Raw genomic sequence first — 21,460 nt, 5'->3', positions numbered from 1 at the left:
TCCTCAACACTGTAACAGGGGCAAGGTAACTTATTTCTTCTGCTGTTTGAGACTGTCAACAAGGAAAGATTTTTAAGGGACCTTATGGCCATAAACAACAGAACTCCCTAAATAATTTTAGGCAGTACATGTAGCAAAAGTATTCAAACAGAAAATTGATTTTTTTCAGCTGATACTGTCTCTAAATTCCTGCAGACTTTGAATCCAGCACTGATGAAAGGAAGAAACTGCAGCTAGGGAGTAGCACAATATGGGAGGACTAGAGCTGATTACATTGCATTTCCTTCCCAAAATGTAGTCCCACAAGTCCTTGGTGAAGACAGATCAATTTTTTTTATTTAGTAAGTATCTGGTGAAGCAAATTAACTTTTCTGCAGTGTACAACTATCTATCTGTTATGGAGTTATAGTCTATGGCATTCTGCAGCTTGTAAAACTTTGAAATTTAGAGATGCACATGACTGGATAAGACACTTAATTAATCATTCTATATCTGATATCATAATTTACATAACAGACTGGAAAGGAGATACCAAGAAGCAATTACTGCTTTCCTGTATTTAGAAGTCATAAAAATCTATACTGACATAGGTTTAGCCAAATGAGACAAGTGCTTGAAAATGTTAACATTTGACATTTTAACCAAAAATTCTGTTTTTTATCTTGTCAAGTAGATAAAGATTTTCTGATTATTCTAAGTGGAAACTATTACTAGTTACTAAGTTTAACAGAATATAACTAAGGCCCTGATCCTGCAACATTTACTTGCATGAGTAACCCTTACATGAATAGTTCCAGTGAACCAATGGAGCCACTCTTATGAGTAAAGCGTTGTATTACATTTCACATCACCACTGAGAAGTGAAATTTTATTACTGAGTATTAATAAAGCACTTTCAAAGTTTGCTATGTATGCGCACACAATCACATAGAACTGGAGTGCACTTTAACAATTAGTTCTGCAGAAGGTACAGGATACAGCTGTACTGCCCAGGAGGAGTCCAATGAAGTAATCTCCTGAGCTCTTGTTCAACAAGGTAACAGAGAATACTAACCCCCTACATGCCTGTGTCAACAGAATTGTGCCAGATGATACATGGGGAAGAAGAAGGTCCCGTCCATTCCCCACCCACTACCCAACTGTACCAGGTGTCCTGTTCCTGTTTTCCTCCCGCACCTGTAATAGAGATGGAAGAAGGCCAGGCAAGTGCATTGAGGGGGAGTGCAAAACTTCTCCCGACACCTCTATGCAGCCATAGAAGGTAGGACCACGATCTAGACCACTCATCTGGCTCAGAAATAGCATTTTGTATTTATATTAAAAATATTGGTGTATCAAAGTATAAAGCTCCGCTTTAATTTTTTAATAAATGTTATAGAGTCATACAAACTGCTTCTGCAGAATTGTAAAAGAAATTCCAATAGGGATTGGACAGCCATGGAATTTGGTTCTCTAACATCCAAATTCTATCTATAAAAACAGATTAAGAGAGAACTGCTACTATAAAAGTAAAACTACTATACCTTGCACTCTTGGAAAACCCATTCCTGAGGTCCTTCCATACGTAGTTTTTGAATATACTGAAACATGTGCAAAATTATGTCTTCAACGTGCACTGAAAAACAAAGATTACACACTTAAGAATTCCTTGCATTCTGCATCTTGAAAAAAAATTCTTCACCTAAAAATAGACTAAAAAAAAAATTATGAAAAGTCTTTAACCTTGGTTACTTAGGACTTGATTCAACAAGGTATTTAAGTATGTGCATGGTCCCAGTGCAGAAGTCAACCTGTCTATTTACATGCTTGAAATGAGGCATGTGTTTAAGTACCTTATTGAATCAAAGCTTTATTTTCTATATAATGCTTTGAACCTGTTAATTTTTCTCTGTGTGTAAGCATTATTATTTCAATACAGATTTATATGGTATGAACCATCCAGCATGTACAATAACAGTTTATGATATTTGGGGAAATTATTATTAATTATTAATAATTAATAATTAATTAAAGAAATTAATATCAAACATTTCTTTTATGAAATGGTCTTATTCAATACACTCATTTACAGTTGATTTCTGACTCCTTGATAAACAAAATGCCTGTCAACTTATTAAGAGGATCAGTGTCCAAAACACTTTCACAGGGCACAGTCATGTATCAGAACAGAAATGTATTCAGCTTGCAAGTTATTAAATATAAAATTAGACTCTTTGGATAAGAGAATAAAAGCCAGAATGCATCTTGGTTTCTAATAGAGGAGATTGAAAAACAGTTCTTCACTTACAAAGCCCTTCCTCTGTCAGGTCCACGTTAATGATGAAGAACATGAAACCTCTAGCACCTTCTTTCTGTCCTCCAACCAGAGTATTTACCCAGCCTATGAAATTAAGAAGAAAATATATTGCAAAAAAAATGTGTTCATTTATGCTGTTTCTCTAAATGTTTTTGGTGATAGTAATTTATATACACACAGTACGCACTCTGAAAAAACATTTGCGTCTAACAACTTATATGCGGAGTACCTATTACATAGACAAGTTGAAAGAAGGATTAAATAGACACAATATTATGAGACGCTGAAGAGGATATGTGCATGTAAACTGTAGTCCCCTGGCCAGTTTGGGGGCTTCAGAGAAGCAGCTCACAGGAGCTACCACAGACACTATCCCATTCAGGGAAAAGATCCAAGCAGTTTGCCCCAGCTGATGTGGAAGATGTCCGGTGATACTGGCAGCGGTTGATGGCTGCTGGCGTTACCATCAAGTCAAGAAGACAGTATGCTTCTCCCATTGTATTCACCAGGAAGAAAACCAGTATGCATGCAAATCAACTACTGGACACTCAACAAGAGGACTATTCTGTCCAATACATGATGTCATGAGTGGATGATTTTGGATTGTCTGACTGGGTACAAATGGTTCTCAGTTCTGCATTTGCACTGTGTCTATTACTAGATTCCAATGGGGGAAAGAGTTCAAGGAGAAAATTGCCTTCATTTGTCCACTAGATTCTACCAGTTTAAGCACATGCCCCAAGACATCCCAGGTGCCCCAGCCACATTCCAGAGACCGATGGAGAAGGCAGGGAGAGACTGATGGCAGTCTTCGTATAGCTTGATGACTTGGCTGTATTTAAGAGCACCCAGAGAAGCATGAAATTTGGCTCATGAAAGTCCATGATCGGCTAAAAGCAAGTGGGTTGAAACTATAAATAGCTGGGCTGTCGATTAATGGCAGTTAACTCATGTGATTAACTCAAAAAAATTAATCACGATTAATGGCAGTTTTAATCACACTGTTAAAAAATAGAATACCAATTGAAATGTATTAAATATTTTGGATGTTTTTCTACATTTTCATATATATTGTATTGTGTTGTAATTGAAATCCAAGTGTATATTATTTTTATTACAAATATTTGCACTGTAAAAATGATGAATTGAAAAATAGTATTTCTTTAGTTTGTCTCATACAAGTACTATAGTGCAAACTCTGTCATGAAAGTGAAACTTACAAATGTAGATTTTTTTTTGGTTACATAACTGCACTCAAAAACAAAACAATGTAAAACTTCAGAGCCTACAAGTCCACTCAGTCCTACTTCTTGTTCAGCCAACCGCTCAGACAAACACGTTTGTTGTCATTTATAGGAGATAATACTGCATGGAAGCATATCTTCTGGAATGGTGGCCGAAGCAGGAAGGGGCACATGAATGTTTAGCATATCTGGCACATAAATATCTTGCAATGCCAGCTACAAAAAGTGCCCTGCAAATGCCTGTTCTTACTTTCTGGTGATATTGTAAATAAGAAGTGGGCAGCATTATCTCCTGCAAATGTAAACAAACTTGTTTGTCTGAGCAATTGGATGAACAAGAAGTAGGTCTGAGTGGACTTGTAGGCTCTAAAATTTTACATTGTTTTATTTTTGAATGCAGGGGTTTTTTTTAAAATAAATTCCACATTTGTAAGTTCAGCTTTCATGATAAAGAGGTTGCACTACAGTACTTATATTGAATATACTTTTTCTTTTGTTGTTGTTTTTACAGTGCAAGTACTTGTAATCAAAAATAAAGTGAGCACTGTACACTTTGCATTCTGTTTTGTAACTGAAATCAATATATTTGAAAATGTAGAAAACATCCAAAAATATTTTAAAATGGTATCCTATTATTAACAGTGCAATTAATCACATGATTAATTGTTTTAATCACTTGACAGCCCTAATAAATAGATAAGTGCCAATTTTACCAACTCATGGTGAAGTACATGGGACGCATTGTATTGGACAAAGGATTTGCAACAGATACAGCAAAGATGGAAGCCCTTACCATATGGTCTCAGCCTTACATCCTACATACAAATGCCAGTCTTAGTGGGCATGAAGCTGTGCTTTACCAGGAGCATCCAGAAGGGTAACATTGTATAGCCATTTGCTAGCCAAAGACCGTTGGACTCTGAGCAATGGTATCCTGCTCACAAGTTGGAGATCCTTGTGCTCAAGTGAGCAATGGTAGAAAAGTTTCAGGACTAGTTCTATGGGGTGAAATTCCAAGTCAGAATAGATAACCCGCTGACCTATGCACTCATTACCACAAAACTGGGTACAACAGGATAAAGTTGAGTGTCTGAGTTAACAATATATGACTTAAGCCTGAAGTACCTTCTTGGGAGTATAAACATTGGTGCGGACACTCTGTCCACAATAGAACATAGACCGGTAACAGAACTGCCTGAGAAAGGTGACTGGACTGAGGCATGACTGAGTGTCTAGTTGTTGTATAGACATAACCAAGAGGACAGCCCCTCTCATTACTATTACTAGTGTAGGAGGAATAGAGCTAGTCTGTATGGACTCTCTCTCTCTTTGGAAACAGACTAGGAATATTGGGAATACTTTGGTCATCACTGACTACTTTACAAGGATGCGCAAGCTTACCCCACAAAGGATCAACTTGCATCCACTGTTGCCAATGTATTGTAGGAAGAATACACCAATGTATTGTGCATTATGGGTTACCTACCAGAATCCACACAGACCAAAGATGAACTTTTGAAAGTTGCCTCAGCAAGAGCTGCTACATGTCGTAAGGATAAAAAAATCCCAAAACCTGGAACACTACCCCTTATTACCCACAGGGAGACCTTCAGAAGAGGTTCAACTGCATGTTGTTAAAACACGTTGGGTACACAGGACTCTCAACAGAAACACAGTCAGAGTCAACATGTCTCATCTTGTATATACCTACAATTATATGCATAATGAAGACACTGGACACTCAGCTTATTGACCAAACATTAGAAACTATCTACCTGTAAAACTTTGTTTTGGCATTTCTACTAGTGGACTCCTACTCGAAGTAGCAAAGTCATGTCAGGATACATGGACTTCACTGTAGAGGCCTAAAAGAGTGCCCTTTTATCACTGCTAACAAAACATCCTTCAATCCTAGATCTGTCCTCTGAGCACCTGAATGTTGGATTTAGTCAATTGTGGTAAGGAAGCAATGTACAGGCTGGTGAAGTAAACATATGCACGAGGAATAGCTTCTGGTTGTATCCCCAACTGGCCAATGTTATGCCCTATGTTGGCAGGTGTGGGGTATCCCTTAAAGATTACTATCTGGCCCATGGGCCTCACTTCAGATGGAGACACATCAGTTCAGTATATTACCTTCAACAGACTACCTGTCTAAAAGAACAACTTCAAGAGACATACCATGGCCACTTCTGCTGCACAACAGAACAATTATAGTAACAAAGGACTCTATGACCCCCAGGCCAGAGACCAAGAATTGCATACAAAAAACAGAGTCCTCACCAGGAATCTGCACATTTCTGGGACACACAAAACTGCAGAAAGGTGGAAGGCTGAGCCGCACATAGTCAAAGAGAAAATGCCTGGCCTGCCACTCTATCAACTCAAGCTATAGAAAGGAATGGGTCCCTCTAATATCCTGCACAGAAGTCATATCCTGACAATAGGACACTTGGTGAAGATACCAGTCAGGACCTCGTCACATTCATCTATTGTCACACAACAGATAACAGATCAACAATGGCCTCATATTATCACTCCATCTTTTCCTGAGAGGTCAGCAGAAGACCATCAGTTACCCTATGCTGTTGCTCCTTCTGATTCAGGAAAGGAAGACATTGGCCACACAAACCTGCAATTTACTTTGTTGCTCTTAGACAGGTTAATCGCCCATTCATTTGGCATTCTTGACTCCTTTGCCTGTTCCCTTCCCCTCCTTTTAATTTATCCCTATCCTTTCCAGGAACAGAATATTATTTATGTTTATTTGTTTGTCCGTGTGTCCCAGCTACTATAAACTGTAATATCCTAGATACAGGCCAAAGGGGTTATTAGTAAATGCACCTGGCCACTAGGTGGAGACATTGCACACAATGAACCACGGACCCCATTGGTCCTAAGATGGGTCACAGAGCCCCTTAAAGAGAAGGAATAAGAGACTACACACCACCCTTGAAGATCAAGGGTACCCCAGAAGAGGAACCATTAATGTACAGAAAAAAAATAGAAAAGGAGGACTTGTGGCACCTTAGAGACTAACCAATTTATTTGAGCATGAGCTTTCGTGAGCTACAGCTCACTTCATCGGATGCATGCTGTGGAAATCGCACAAGACATTTTATACACAGACACCATGAAACAATGCCTCCTCCCACCCCACTCTCCTGCTGGTAATAGCTTATCTAAAGTGATCATCAAGTTGGGCCATTTCCAGCACAAATTTGTGCTGGAAATGGCCCAACTTGATGATCACTTTAGATAAGCTATTACCAGCAGAAGAGTGGGGTGGGAGGAGGCATTGTTTCATGGTGTCTGTGTATAAAATGTCTTGTGCGATTTCCACAGCATGCATCCGATGAAGTGAGCTGTAGCTCACGAAAGCTCATGCTCAAATAAATTGGTTAGTCTCTAAGGTGCCACAAGTCCTCCTTTTCTTTTTGCGAATACAGACTAACACGGCTGTTACTCTGAAACCAGAAAAAAAATACTCCTTCTGAGAAAGCAACACGTATAATTACCATAAGGGAAATATGAATGTCTATATTTCTTTGCAGTTGTTTTGGGCATTAACTCATTCTGGCAGTAATGGATATCTCAGTGGTATACATTGTATGCATGGATGGTATACAGTAAAATGATTTTGCAATTAATAATTGGGCTAAACTTCAATAAAAATATGTACAGAAAGTTACCAATCACAGTAAAATGAACAACAGAGGCCAAAGACATACCTTTTTGGTCATTGAGAGGTGCTGCCCTTAGCCCCAACATCAGTGACACAATACAAAAGGGAAGTCAATATGCCTATGTTTTGAGAGACAACCCAATTGTAGCAATGGGATCCAAGAAACAATAGTTTCAATATTTGAGGTTCTCTTTGTAACCAAAGAGAGAAAAAAGAATACTTGAGAAATGACTTAGAATTAAGATTTAATTTATTCAGATTTCTGATATTTAAGCTTTTAATTCTCAGAGGTCAACCTGAAGTGAAATATTGCTTCAAGGCTTCATGGTGTATTTAATGCACTACTTTTAACAGTTCACTTCCAGTGGGCTTACCTTTAGCTTTGAGTTCTGATAAAAGACTTCCTGGACCTTCATGCCCAATGAGATGACCAAGGTAATGACCAGGGTTTGATTTATAGTATTTCTGAAGGTCCGGTATTGGAAATGTGACATAAAGATTTCTAATGTCCTTAATAGGTACCACTTTGTAAAGTTGCTAGAAGTAAAAATAAAAAACATTCCACTGATTCTAGTATTTCATCTTTTCAGGAGCATACATTATACCCTCCTACACACACACCTATACCATACCATACCAAAACAAAAAACAAACAAAAAAACCCACCCCATTTACTTAGAGTTAAGGTTACTTATGTGCATTTCTTATCAACACAATTGTTAAAAATTCAGGAAACAACAAATTAACCCAACATTCACAATCACAGTAATCTCAGCTCACAAGCCTTAGCAGCCAAACACACACTTGGAATCCTCATTTCTCAATTTCTCTCAATCACATTCAAATGCACAATTTTAACTATGAACTTAGCTAGATTAAGCTGTATTGTCTATAGACACCTGCAGTAGTAGTTGTAGTAGTAAAGTATATGATGGTGTTATTTCTACATGGAAAAAGTAGGAGAACAGAGTTACGGTCTGTACCCTTCAGTGAATATATACCAGAAAGTCTCACAACTTACCTGAAGATGTTCTTCTTGGAAAGGATGTTCAGGAAATTCTGGTAATGGGACATTTTTGTTCTCTACTTCTGAAAATAGCTTCACTACCAAACTGGTCAGCTCATCCAAGGATTCTAAAAAGAGAATCATTAGAAATAGCACAATCATTGTCAGAAGATTCCAGCAATCTGAGACTTACATATTTTTTTTTAGAAAAATAATAAATTATAAGGTTGGGCTTAATGGCTCCCCCATCACCAACAAGTGAACTACGATTATTTGGAGAGAGGGAATATATTCTGAGATTTATTTTTATTACTTATAGAGAAGGTTTTGTGCTTTATAAACCTAAAGGAAACAAGAAAGAGCACCTTAAAAACAAACACACCTACACCCACACACCAACAGTTTGCAGGTCAAATTAAGGCTGCGGAAAAACAAACAAAAGATGTTCACAGTTCTCTAATCAACATGTAATGTTACAAACCACATGTGCTGCCATACTAAAGCAGGATAGCATGAGTTAGACACGTGAGGCCTGATCCAGCAGTCCATATGTGCACAAAACTCCCATTAAGTAATAAATAATAATAATAATAATAATAATACCACCACCACCTAGCTCTTATATAAGAGCTTTGCATCAGAAAAATTTTAAGTGCTTTAAATGGAGGTCAGTATCATTATCCCCATTTTAGAGATGGGGAAACTGAGGCACAGAAAGGTGAGGTGACTTGCCCCAGGTCATCCAGCAGACCAGCGGAGGGGGGTAATAGAACACAGGCAGTTCAGTGGGCCTACGGTTATAATTCCACAAGCATAGTTTGTCAATTAATTTCATATTAAAAAGACAGAAAAAGGCGAGGTACCACAGAAGTTGATGATAAAAAAGCAGATGATAGAAGAGAGACTACTAAGGGGGGGGATATGATAGAGGCCTATAAAATCATGACTGGTGTGGAGAAAGTAAATAAGGAAGTGTTATTTACTCCTTCTCAGACCACAAGAACTAGGGGTCACCAAATGAAATTAACAGGCAGCAGGTTTAAAATCAAACAAAAGGAAGTACTTCTTCACACAACTCATAGTCAACCTGTGGAACTCTTTGCCACAGGATGTTGTGAAGACCAAGACTATAACAGGGTTCAAAAAAGAACTAGGTAAGTTCAGGGAGGATGGGTTCATCAATGGCTATTAGCCAGGATGGACAGGAATGGAAATCATGTTCTGAAGTGTCCCTTGCCTCTGTTTGCCAGAAGCTGGGAATGGATCACTTGATGATTACCTGTTCTGTTCATTCCCTCTGAAGCATCTGGCATTGGCCACTGTCAGAAGACAGGATACTGGGCTAGATGGACCATTGGTCTGACCCAATATGGCCATTCTTTTGTTCTTATGATAGCATATACTCTTTGTAGCCCTGATTTAGGAATGTACTTAAACAGGCAAGTAGTCCAATGAAGTTAGTGGGACTACTCATATGTTTAAGATAAGGAAAGTACTCAAGCACATGCATTAACTGGGATGTACAAGTCTACATATGGTATGTTTATGTTCCATACAATGTTCAATGTCATTGCCGTAGCAATTTATTTTTTCTCAAAAGCAGTATTTTCTAAAAGTAGACAGTTCATCCTATTATTACCAAAGATGTCAGGTGTTCTTATTTAAAGCATGAGTATTTCCACATGATGTTACTTTAGAGGCAGACAATTTAATTAATAATAAAATCTGTCAAAGTACTTTCCATGATTTTAAAAATTAATTTCACATATTTTGTCTGATCATGTATTGACCCCCCATTATATTATTGTAGTTTGGCTCATGAGTACTGGTCTGCCAGCATATTTAAAAGTTTTTCAACACATTGTTATTAAGCTTCTTAAAACCCTCACAAAAAATATAGTCCTGATTCTAGGAGGTGTTGAGCATCTGCAACGTTAACTGACTTAATTTAGAATTTTGAGTGTGCAGCATCTCTGAAATTAAGGCTTCTAATCTAATTTAGAAATTTCTATAAAACAAATATCTAGATTAAACTTTGGCCCTTCTATCTTTGATTATATGTCCTGTAGGTCATTGTGGAATTACACAAACATGCATCAGAGAAAAATCACAAATTATGCGAAGTATTTTCAGACTAGATCTGCTAAACTGATTGTGGTAAATTTCTAAAAATATATTCATATACATTTTAAAAACCTCTCTTATCTGAGGCACAAGTACTCCTTTATCATGTAGCATTCCGTAGCAAGTTTTAGGATTGGAAAAAAAAAAAAAAATTCTGCAAATATGTACACACGCTGAACTGTGCGGGCAATGGGTATCCTCACTGACTTCAGACTGTTCACAGTGTATAAAATTAAGAACACCTTTACAGGATTGGGACCCTAGCCTCCTTTGTTTAAAAGCCTGGAGAAAAATCTTAGCTGATTTAAGTATGTCTTGTTTTCTTCTATAAGAATTCAAATGACAGATGTAAAAATCACACTCAGCTAACTAAGAAACTACCATTAAAAGTTCGGTACTCACCTCGTCCTAGGACACAAATAGCCATTAAATTTGATGAATAATAAGTGGAATGGAACTTCAACAGCTCCTGTCTTACATCTATTCCTTCTTTAGTTGGTCTAGTTTCCAAAGTGAATTTGTTCCCTGTAATACAAAAGAAAAATCATGAAGATATTTATTGCTGGACACACATACAAGTTATATGAATTTAAAAACTGAAAAAACCCTTTCTGATTCTCCTGTCTTCAAGGTGCATGTACAAAGATTTATTTATTTTTAAATAAAAGTACATACCAAAAACATCAGATTGGACAAATATCAACTAATCTCATCAGGACCAATCAACTCTTCCATCCTCAACCCATTCCTTTCTTAAAAGGCTGGGAAAACAGATAACTTTGCAGTAAAGCTTACAGGTCAGACTCTTTCAGATAAACGAAAATTCCCATTTAAGTAGTCACAGCTATTGAGTTTTGAAGGTGTCACATTAACGCACTAATGGCAACTTTTACTGTAAGAAAATATTTAGGTTTATAGTTAAAGCAACAGTCTTGTCTGGTGCAAGAGTAATGAGGTGACACTAGAAAAAAGTCAGAATTTGTGAAAAACAAGATGATCAGAGTTGAATTCTAGTCCATTCCCTTTCACTTGGAAATCTTTTGTTGCATTCACATGGATGTAAAGGAAACATACTAGAACTCTGAGAGGCTACCAACTCTAAGACTAGTTTTACATTACAGCCAAACAACAAAGAAACCAGAAAAAAGGAACATTCAATAATAAGGTAGGAGGATGGAAGCAAGACAATAGGTGGAGGGAGATAATAACACAGGATATGCAACAGCAAGAAATATAAACATGCTGTTAAACAAATCTCCAACACAGGTAGCAATCAACATACATCACCAAGGCAATAAACAAACACCAGGCATAGTATAAGCTTGTACCAAAGGTTGCAGGTACATTTAGTTTCAGGTCTTCAACCAACCAAAAACCACAGATATCCAGTATACAAAGTCTTCATGAAAGGATTTATTACTTTTATTTAAAAAGTTATATTTGAAATTGAAGTAAAAAGAGCATACAAACACATAAATATAGTTCTTTAAAGTTATTTGTTTTTAAAATGTTTGGTTGTTTTTTTCCCTGTTCTCCCTCTACCTCTGCTAAGCAGACCACAGATGTCAGGAACTTATCGGACGTTATAGAGCTCAGCCTGAAGCCAGAATGTAGAAGTACATGTTCCAAAGACTCACCTAAATGTTTAAGTCTATCATTTCCATTCCCACAGAAATAGGCAATGGATTGGCAAAAACAGGGCAAGGTACCAGATGATTATTTATTAAAAATTTTGCTGCTAGGATATATATGAGTGCCAGAAAGCGTCTGGGTATGTGGGTGGGTGGGCAGGCAGAGCACCAGACAGTGCTTGATGTCTGGGAGAGGTGGTTGGGGTAGAGTGCCGGAAGGTATCTAGAGTCAGGGGAGGGAGTTGAATCGCTGACAGATGTCTGGGGCTGCTGGATTAGGTGGGCAATGAGTGTATGGGGGTTACTGGTGACTGAGTGGTGATACTAGGAAGAAAGCTGGTGGGCTGACTGTCTATCCAGCATGAGAAGCAGCACAAGGAGAGTCTGCTTGGCTGATGGGAGAATAGGTTCCACAGTGACCCGTGGTGGTCTGAAGTGGGAATTACACCCATTTCTGCAGCCCAGCAGAATGCATAACATCTCAGCTGCAGACAGGGCTGCCACATGTGTGCATCATGCAAAGGTGAGACACTTGGCAACCCTCTGTGTAATTAAAAAAAAACCCCACAAATGAAGGCTCTGGTTCTTCAACTCATATATGCAAACTGTCCTCTTTAAAATATTTGATTACAGAATTGGGGCGTAAAATAGTACTATAGATATTGAGAATTATCATCTTAGTATTATTACTACTACTAAATTTGAATATATTTCAGGCACTATCTAGAAAAGATCTGTAATCCTGACCAGCCATAAATCCCCACAGCTATCTATGGATATGACAGTTGCATAAAGAAGAAATGTTTAAACAGGAACTCTTCTAACCTTCAGAAAACATTTTCTGCAACTTTCTGGATTCCTCCTGGGATTGGCACAGGGATTTAAAATGATTCCCCGCCCCTCCTCACCCCCATCAGCACAGTACTGATTCATGAGCATCAAACCCTGGCTCGCTGAGATTACAGAAACTGTTTTTTCCTGATTAGAAATTAATCCACCGACACTGGATTTTCTCCCATGGATCATCAGATAGGTAACTTGCAACACTTTCCTTAGATTTTTCTCTGTACATTTTTAAAATGATTTCCCACTTCAGAGAGTTCTTCCTTACTAGGAGAAAGTCAACATGTCCTCATCCAAATAATCTTACCACTTTAGGATGCTAGAGCTGATTAGTCAGACACTGCATCTATTAATCAGCCTGAGAACCCTTCTGAAAGCCTTACATCCAAATGTTAAATATTAATTGAGAATCCAAGGACATCATCATCAATTGTAATAATGTTCTTATTTGCTCTCTAGGGGTCATCTCTGGCAACCCCACACTTGCAGTCCCACTATCCTCAAGGCATCGGATTTCTGTGGCCATGAAGGGGTTGATAAAGCCCTGAAAAAGCACCTGTTATCCCAGAATTAAACACAACTTAAATCTCTATTGTACTAGCACAATTTGCTAGCTAATATACTTATTCATTTGAAATTATCAAAAAAAAGCTCTGTAGTAAAGTGTAGAAAAGTAACTTCTGCGAAGTGAACCTAATCAAGCCTCTCTGTCCATTTTAAAGCTTTTCTGTTTTACATACATGGAAACAGATAAATGGTATCTAAACTCAAATATATTTTTATAAATATTAATTTGAATTTTTCTTCAGCTGTTAAAGGGCACCTAAGGAGCAACAAACCCTGTAAAAGCCATTTAGCCACCTATTTAACCAAGGCCTCGCTTTTCTTAGCCATCTATCGCTGTTGCCCACTGTGATTTATGCTCTAGATTTTGTCTTGATGCACACATCCATTAATTGCACCAGTGCTTTGCTGAGCTTTCCTCATTTACTTAACCTGCTCAGTTTGTCCTCCCAATGCAACAGTTGTTAGCAAAATGCTATTTGGCTGCTGGCAATTTAAATACTCTTCATCCACTTTCTCTCTCTCACAATGATTTACAGTCCCAACTTGTGAGACTCACTTCCAGTCGTTACAAAAGAATTGTATACTGCTGAAATCATCATCATAAAGGCTGTGTCATCACCAAACTCCTAGTCTTGTTTCAGTTTGTTCCATTTGTTTTGTCCAGCTCTTTTTTTAATCTATTGTGTGGAAAATGTAACGAATCACCACAAACAAACATGTATGGAGGAAAAAAGGAAATTGCTTTCAGTCCTATCTTCACCAATTTTACACAAACAGTCTCAGCATGCATTTTATGCAGAACTTTAACTGGGCATTTTTGTGTCTGGGGCAAGCAAGCATATTTGCACCCTCTACCGTTTTTTTTCATCTTTTTCACACCATTCTTCCAGCCCTGTGGCTGCCACACTTGCCCCATCCTGGTTACAGCCCTGATCTTAGGTCAGCTCTAATAGACGGGTAAGTCTATTTTAACAAACCTGTTCCAAATTTACTGAAGGGATGATTGGGATTTCCAGTAGCTTTCTCCAACTGAAACAATCGCCAGGCATCATTCATTAAATTCTTTTCATGCTCGGAATCAACAGCATTCACCTCCCTTTCCTTGCAGCTCTCATCAAACAGAGGGCATAGGAAAAACTGGGCAAACCTAAAAGAAAATTTTACAAATTTACACAACTAAAATGTAAACATTTTCCAAGTCAGGATTATTGCACATAAAAAAACACCCCAATAACAAAAACCAACCCTCAAGCCACAAAAAGTCTAAAAACTCATGTAATATTTTAATTTATTGTTAATTAACAGTTTAAGACTAGAACCTCAGAACTCCTGAAACAAGTCCTGGCTTTCCCAGAGACTTGCTGTGTGGTTCTAGTTAAATCACATAATCATCATCTTCTTAATTTCTCCATCTGTAAAATATCAACAATGACTTACTTACCATAGAAGAGTGTTGTGAAAATCCAACACTCTTGTTAATATAGTGCAGTGCATCCATGGAGGATGTCAAATGTTTATTTTTTAATATTTATCGAAGGTTATATAAATGGTACACAGACTTATACAAACTTAAGTAAAACCAAAAACATATAAACCTTGATCTGTACAAAATGCCATAAATACTATCACATATCACTCACTATAAATGCATTTCCTATAACTGATGCAACTCAGCCCATAAAATAATTTCAATCTTTCATTTTATCATTCATTTAATAACCAAGATGTTCATACCATGCAACTTTTGTCATTTGTAACTATTCACCATCATGTGATCTTTACTATTATAGCCCTAGAGGCCCCAACAGGGATCAGAGCCCCATTGTATTAGGCATTGTTCAAACACATAATAAATAAGGCTCCGTATTTGTCACGGAAGTCACCCTTCCGTGACTTTCCATGACCTCCGTGACTTCTGCAGCAGCTGGTGTGCCTGGCCTGAGGGCCGCCTGCGCAGCTCAGGCAGTCCCTGGGCCAGTCGCACCGGCTGCTGCTGCGGCAGTCTCAGGTCCCCCCTACCCTCCAGCAGCAAGAGTTTTTTTTGTGGTTTTTTTTGGGGGGGGGGGGGGGGGGCGGGGGGGGGGGGCGGGGAAGGGTAGAGTTCAGGACTGGGAGTTGGGGTGTGGGACAGTGCTTACCTGGTGGGGGAAGCTCCCCGGAAGGGCGACAGCAACTCCCCCTCCTGCAACTCCTAGCTCCACATGCTGCTTCCGCAGCTGCTATTGGCTGCGGTTCCCAGCCAATGGGAGCTGCAGAACCGGGGCTTGGGGTAGAGCGGAGGCAGCACATGGAGCTAGGGTCCCCGCTTTCCAGGAGCTGGGTAGGGAACCTGCCCCAGCCCAACCAACCTCCCCAACCCTAGCAGCCGGACTGCCCTCCCAAACCCTCCCTGCAAGTTTTAGTCAGAGTATTTAGTAAAAGTCATGGACAGCTCATAGGCCGTGAATTTTTGTTTACTGCCCATGACTGGTCTATCACTTTTACTAAGAATACCCATGACTAAAACGTAGCCTCAAGAATAAGAGAGTTCCTGCCCCCAAAAGCTTACAGTCTAAACAGACAAAACATAGAAGAAGAAAATAATAATTGTCTCAGTTTTACAGATAGGAAAATTGAGACAAAGAAGGCCTATCTCAAAGCCTATTAAAGGTAATGGAAAGACTCCCACTGAATTCAATAGAGCTTTGGATCACATCTTAAAATGACGTGCCCAAGATCACATGGAAAATCCATGCCTTAAACACAAGTCAACTCTAACAGTCAGTGCTACCAACCCCACCTATAATAATACAAGATGTAATGCTGTCAGCAAAAGTTCAACGTATAATTATGATTTTGTTTCAGATATTACAAAATGTCAACCAAAAAAAACCCCTCAGAAAACTAGAAGTAACAAATCTGTTCACCTGTCCAGTGCACCTTCTAGATGTTCATGTGACACATCAAAGTAATAATTGGTGTGTTCTCCACTGGTGAAAGCATTTGAACTTCCTGCATGCTCACTAAGAAACTGACTATACTCATTCTCTTTTGGGTACTTCTTGGTTCCCAAGAACAGCATATGTTCACAAAAATGGCTAAGCCCAGCAATGTTTGGGGGGTCTGATAATGAACCTGCGGAGAAAAATACACATTAAAGAAGTCATATTAGAACAGGTATAGTTTTTTAAAAAGCATTTAGATTATACTAGTGTGCAACCAATTATGTGAATTCTGTAGTTATGAAACTCCACTTAACTCCAGCCCCACAGCCATAGGAAAACAAACCGAATGTTCAAAACAGGTATTTCAAAATGAGCAACTTGGTCATCTTCAGAGGGCTCAAACTCGGTTTCTTCCTTCTGGGCCAGGCTAGGATCACTGTATACCCGTGATTCCTAAACTGAGGCCCACGGACCATTTTTAGCCTGAAGAGAACTGAATGATCATATGGTTCTGGTTTCTCCTCTTTGTTTCCAGCAGCTACACTGCATTAAAAGGCAGCTAATGATATACTAAATCAGGGGTGGCCAACCTGAGCCTAAGAAGGGGCCAGAATTTACCAATGTACATTACCAAAGAGCTGCAGTAATAGGTCAGCAGCCCCACATCAGCTCCCGCACTTTGCTCCCAGCGCCTCCCACCCACCGGCAGCCCCGCCAATCAGCATCTCCCTCTCCTTCCCCGCACCTCCCTATCAGCTGTTTCGTGGCATGCAGGAGGCTCTAGGGTGGAGAAGCAAGGGCATGGCAAGCTGAGGGAAGGGGGGCAGGAAGGGGTGGAGTGGGGGCAGGGCCTGCAGCAGAGCCCGGGGTTGAGCAGTGGGCACCCCCCGGCACATTGAAAAGTTGGTGCCTGTAGCTCCAGCCCCGGAGTTGGTGCCTATACAAGGAGCCATATGTGGCTCTGGAGCCACAGGTTAGCCACCCCTACACTAAATGCTTTGCTGATATTACATTTCCATGCAAGCCATTGCTGCGATTTCCACAAGGTTGCTATGCAATTGTGAATAGAAGGGAGAGGTGTCACTTCAAAAGGGAGGGGAGGTAGTCCATGAGGAAAAAAAAAAAAAAAAATGTCTATTAAGATGTGATGCACACTATGAAAAATATTGATAACCTCTGCTATAAACTGAAATTCACAGTATAAGATTTCAACATTGGCGAGGCTAGCTAGCTACTCTCTGAAGTGCGTAGATATGAAAAAGTCTAGACACTGATTTGTAACACACATCTTTCCTGAAAGCTATGATATGTGAACAGAGAAATATCTTAGACTTTTCAGAGCTAGGAAAAGATTGCTTTTCTGTTACTGTCAGAGTCGGAAGCAGATTAACTGCCTTTGTTTTTCACCCCGGGCACTTCATGTCAACTCTCTAAGGGCTTGTCTACATGGGAACACACTCAGGAAAGTTATGATGAATTAACTAAAGGTGTAAAGTTAATGTGCATAAATTTAAGACCATTTAAAACTGTGTGTGGATGCTCTCATTCAGAAGAAAAATGATTTAATTCTCTGTAAACCTCCAGATTAAGAGAGTGAACTAAAGCCACTTTACTTCTGGATGGGAGCATCCACATGATGGTTAAAGGAACTTTAATTTGTGCAAATTAACTTCACACTTTTAGTTAATTCACCTTAATTCTCCTTAGTGTTCCAGTGTAGACAAACACTGCCATATCAGAGATTAAGGTTTTCCTCTTGGCACATTATGCTGCTTTTCTTGCCCATCATCATTACAACAAACATGCATGAAACAAAAATCTAGAATGGTAGATAAAGCAAGACGGAATGATTTCTCCATCCCCTTTTTTCAAAAAAAAAAAAAAAAAAAAAGGCTCCCTCAGAACATGTAATCATATGGTTAAAATTACAAGTCTGACCACTGACTGAGCATATATTACATCAGGAAAATTTAACTGGGTCTAATAATTTCTAACAGGATATATGGAGAAATAAAACTGGAACTCACAATAATAGAAGGCTGTGCAACCTGCTGAAAACAACTTCTGTAAATGCTACCATATTTTGTGCTATGTACCATTGGTTTATTTGCAACTAAAACACTGAAATTAGTGGCACACTGAAAGTAGGTCGGATTCCTTTTCCTCACAGAAACGTACTGCAGTAATTATTTGCAATGCAAAGCCAGTGGAACAGAATACAAAATAAATTCATTAAATACCTATGTGTACATCAAGTGCTGCTGAAGACTTATCTGTGGTGGGGTCGCAGATGAGTATTGCTTTGATGCCATTTTCCAGTTCTAATCCACGATATTCTCGCTTATCCTCAGGTGATTTGATAATTTCCTTTGCTATTCTCTTAATAGCTGAATTGCTCATTTTGTTATGAGTATTCTTCTGAAGCCTAAAAGAAAATAGTAGAAATTAAAATTCCTAATTTAACCAACTATCTCAGAGGATAAATTGTGAGGAAAACCTAATTCCCTGTGCAGAACCTTTAAAACCTGTCCTGTATGCCGAATTATGGTCCAGATTCAGAGAGATGTTGAGCATCTGCAACTCCCATTAAAATCAGGAGACTTCATATGGGACTGGATCACATCACAGAATCTACTGTAACTTCCACTCTCACAGTAATTAAAAAAATTAATATCTTATCAAAGATACACGTCAGCCACCCTATTCAACTATAATGAAAAAAATGAAAGGCTACAATGCAATCTTGCCAAATCCATCTTCAACCTATTTTAAATATCTTTGTACTTATATTGAAATTTTACAAAAATCTATACTTAAAATCAAAAGAAAAACATGAAGTAATAATAATAGGTATGTTTACTATCAAGAAGACTATTACTATGCTGTCATAGACTGCCTTTGATCCTAGGATCTCAAAAGCACTTTTCCAGAACAGTGTGTTAACTCAATTTTACAGATGGGAAAACGCAGCCAGGGAAGGGTTAAATAATTTGCCCAAGGTTTCACAGTAAATCACTGGCAAACTGAGGAACAAATCCAACCTTTCCTGTTCCCCAGGTTCCTGCTCTAATTCAACTGCCTCAATTCTTAAAAACTGCTTTTATAGAGTTTACTAGTTCTAGAGATACAGTAAGCAAGTCTCCTGGCGTGGCAGCAATATTTTGAAATGTTCAACACCAAGTGAGATTTTGGAATAACATTCTCTTGTTGTTTTAAATTTTAGATCATAGAATCATAAAATATCAGGGTTGGAAGGGACCTCAGGAGGTCATCTAGTCCAACCCCCTGCTCAAAGCAGGACCAACCCCCAATTAAATCATCCCAGCCAGGGCTTTGTCAAGCCTGACCTTAAAAACTTCTAAGGAAGGAGATTCTACCACCTCCCTAGATAACGCATTCCAGTGTTTCACCACCCTCCTAGTGAAAAAGTTTTTCCTAATATCCAACCTAAACCTCCCCCACTGCAACTTGAGACCATTACTCCTTGTCCTGTCATCTTCTACCACTGAGAATAGTCTAGAACCATCCTCTTTGGAACCACCTCTCAGGTGGTTGAAAGCAGCTATCAAATCCAGATAAACTGCCAAAGTAAAAACATGACATCCCAATCATGAATCTTGATTTTTAAAAAGTGTTCAATTTTATTTGAAACCACATGCTTTTTAAATAAAGCAATCAGAGAAATGGGAAATGAGAGAGTAATGTTTGAAGCAGCACAGTGCAGTCAGGTAGTAAATTTCCACATGTAACTCTGCCAATGAATCTTAATGCTGCTTTACAAGATTAATGTTTCAGTGAAGGGCTTGTTCGTAAGAGAGAATGTCAAACAAACAACATTTTTGTCTGTGGCACAACATATTGTTAAGTGACCAGAGACTGGTTAATAGCTAGCAAACTAAACTCGCTTGGGAGCTAAACCAGATTTGAGCCTAAGCCTCCAGATATGATGAGCTTGTGTAATAAATCTTTGTTTATGGTAAAAACTGCTGTAAGTACAGTTCCATCAGAAGCACAATATATGCAATTTCAAGGGTTTGACAATATTGCTGCTCCTGTCTTCAACTCACATTGGGCATCACTAAAACAAAAGCCAAATTCATTTATTTTCAGAAGCTTTAAGACTGCATACTATAAGGTACTGAAATGACTAATATTATTATGTAGCTCCCCACACATTTACTGTGCCATGTCTTCAATCATGACATTTATTAGGTGAAATACCATTCGGCTTATAAAAGCATATAATATTTTAACTAGCTCTCTTGTGATCTGTGCATACCAACTGATTTTTTTAGAATGTTAAAAGACTTCAGAAGTGAAGTTCTGGAGGTGAAAATTACAGTGCTTATTTAAATAAAATACCGCTACATGGAAGACAACTTAAAAGTTCCCCTTTCTACAGCCATATTGGTATGGAAAAGGAAAAAGTGGTATAGGTCATCATTCATCTAGATTACCACCCTTCGACAGAACAGTACCCTTGGGACCAGCTACGTATGTAATTTACACCACAGGTGTAATAAATATTGTGGGTAGCTGAAGGTGATATTATGAGCATCACAATGAGGTGAATGTTAATACCTCCAGAATCGGAATGATTCAAATGCTCTTAGGCCTTCTAGAGCAAGGCCTTTACTGTATGTTTCTAATAACGAGGAGTCCTTGTGGCACCTTAGAGACTAACAAATTTATTTGGGCATAAGTTTGCGTGGGATATAACTCACTTCATCAGATGCATGGAGTGGAAAATACAGTAAGCAGGTATAAATATACAGCACATGAAAAGATAGGAGTTGCCTTACCAAGTGGGGGGTCAGTGCTAGGGAGGCCAATTCAATTAGGGTGGATGTGGTCCATTCCCAAAAGTTGACAAGAAGGGGTGAATATCAACAGAGGGAAAATTACTTTTTGTAGTGCTAACGAGGCCAATCCAATCAAAGTGGATGTGGGCCCATCCCTCTGTTGATACTCACCCCTTCTTGTCAACTGCTGGAAATGGGTCACATCCACTTTGACCCCCACTTGGTAAGGCAACTCCCATCTTTTTGTGTGCTGTATATTTATACCTGCTTACTATATTTTACACTCCATGCATCTGATGAAGTGGGTTATATTCCACGCAAGCTTACGCCCAAATACA

General features: G+C 38.7%; 1 protein-coding gene across 10 annotated transcripts in view; it reads right to left on the bottom strand.

The window, feature by feature from the left end:
• IDE (insulin degrading enzyme) overlaps positions 1–21,460 on the bottom strand; it is a 114,618-nt gene that overhangs the window by 62,614 nt on the left and 30,544 nt on the right. For 9 of the 10 annotated variants that reach the window (XM_037905013.2, XM_037905012.2, XM_043552098.1 and 6 more), the window contains 8 exons: positions 18,561–18,745; positions 16,303–16,510; positions 14,374–14,543; positions 10,758–10,880; positions 8,247–8,359; positions 7,600–7,762; positions 2,288–2,380; positions 1,524–1,615 (listed from right to left, as the gene is read on the bottom strand). In XM_037905013.2, the coding sequence (XP_037760941.1) occupies positions 1,524–1,615; positions 2,288–2,380; positions 7,600–7,762; positions 8,247–8,359; positions 10,758–10,880; positions 14,374–14,543; positions 16,303–16,510; positions 18,561–18,720 (1,122 nt within the window). In that variant the 5' untranslated portion in view covers positions 18,721–18,745. Of the gene's footprint in view, positions 1–1,523; positions 1,616–2,287; positions 2,381–7,599; positions 7,763–8,246; positions 8,360–10,757; positions 10,881–14,373; positions 14,544–16,302; positions 16,511–18,560; positions 18,746–21,460 lie in introns of those variants that run through there. The other variant, XM_037905014.2, reaches the window with a different exon arrangement.

The sequence above is a fragment of the Chelonia mydas genome, chromosome 7 (assembly GCF_015237465.2).
Source record: "Chelonia mydas isolate rCheMyd1 chromosome 7, rCheMyd1.pri.v2, whole genome shotgun sequence".
Taxonomy (NCBI): Eukaryota; Metazoa; Chordata; order Testudines; family Cheloniidae; genus Chelonia; species Chelonia mydas.
This window is presented reverse-complemented; position numbering and strand designations above follow the sequence as displayed.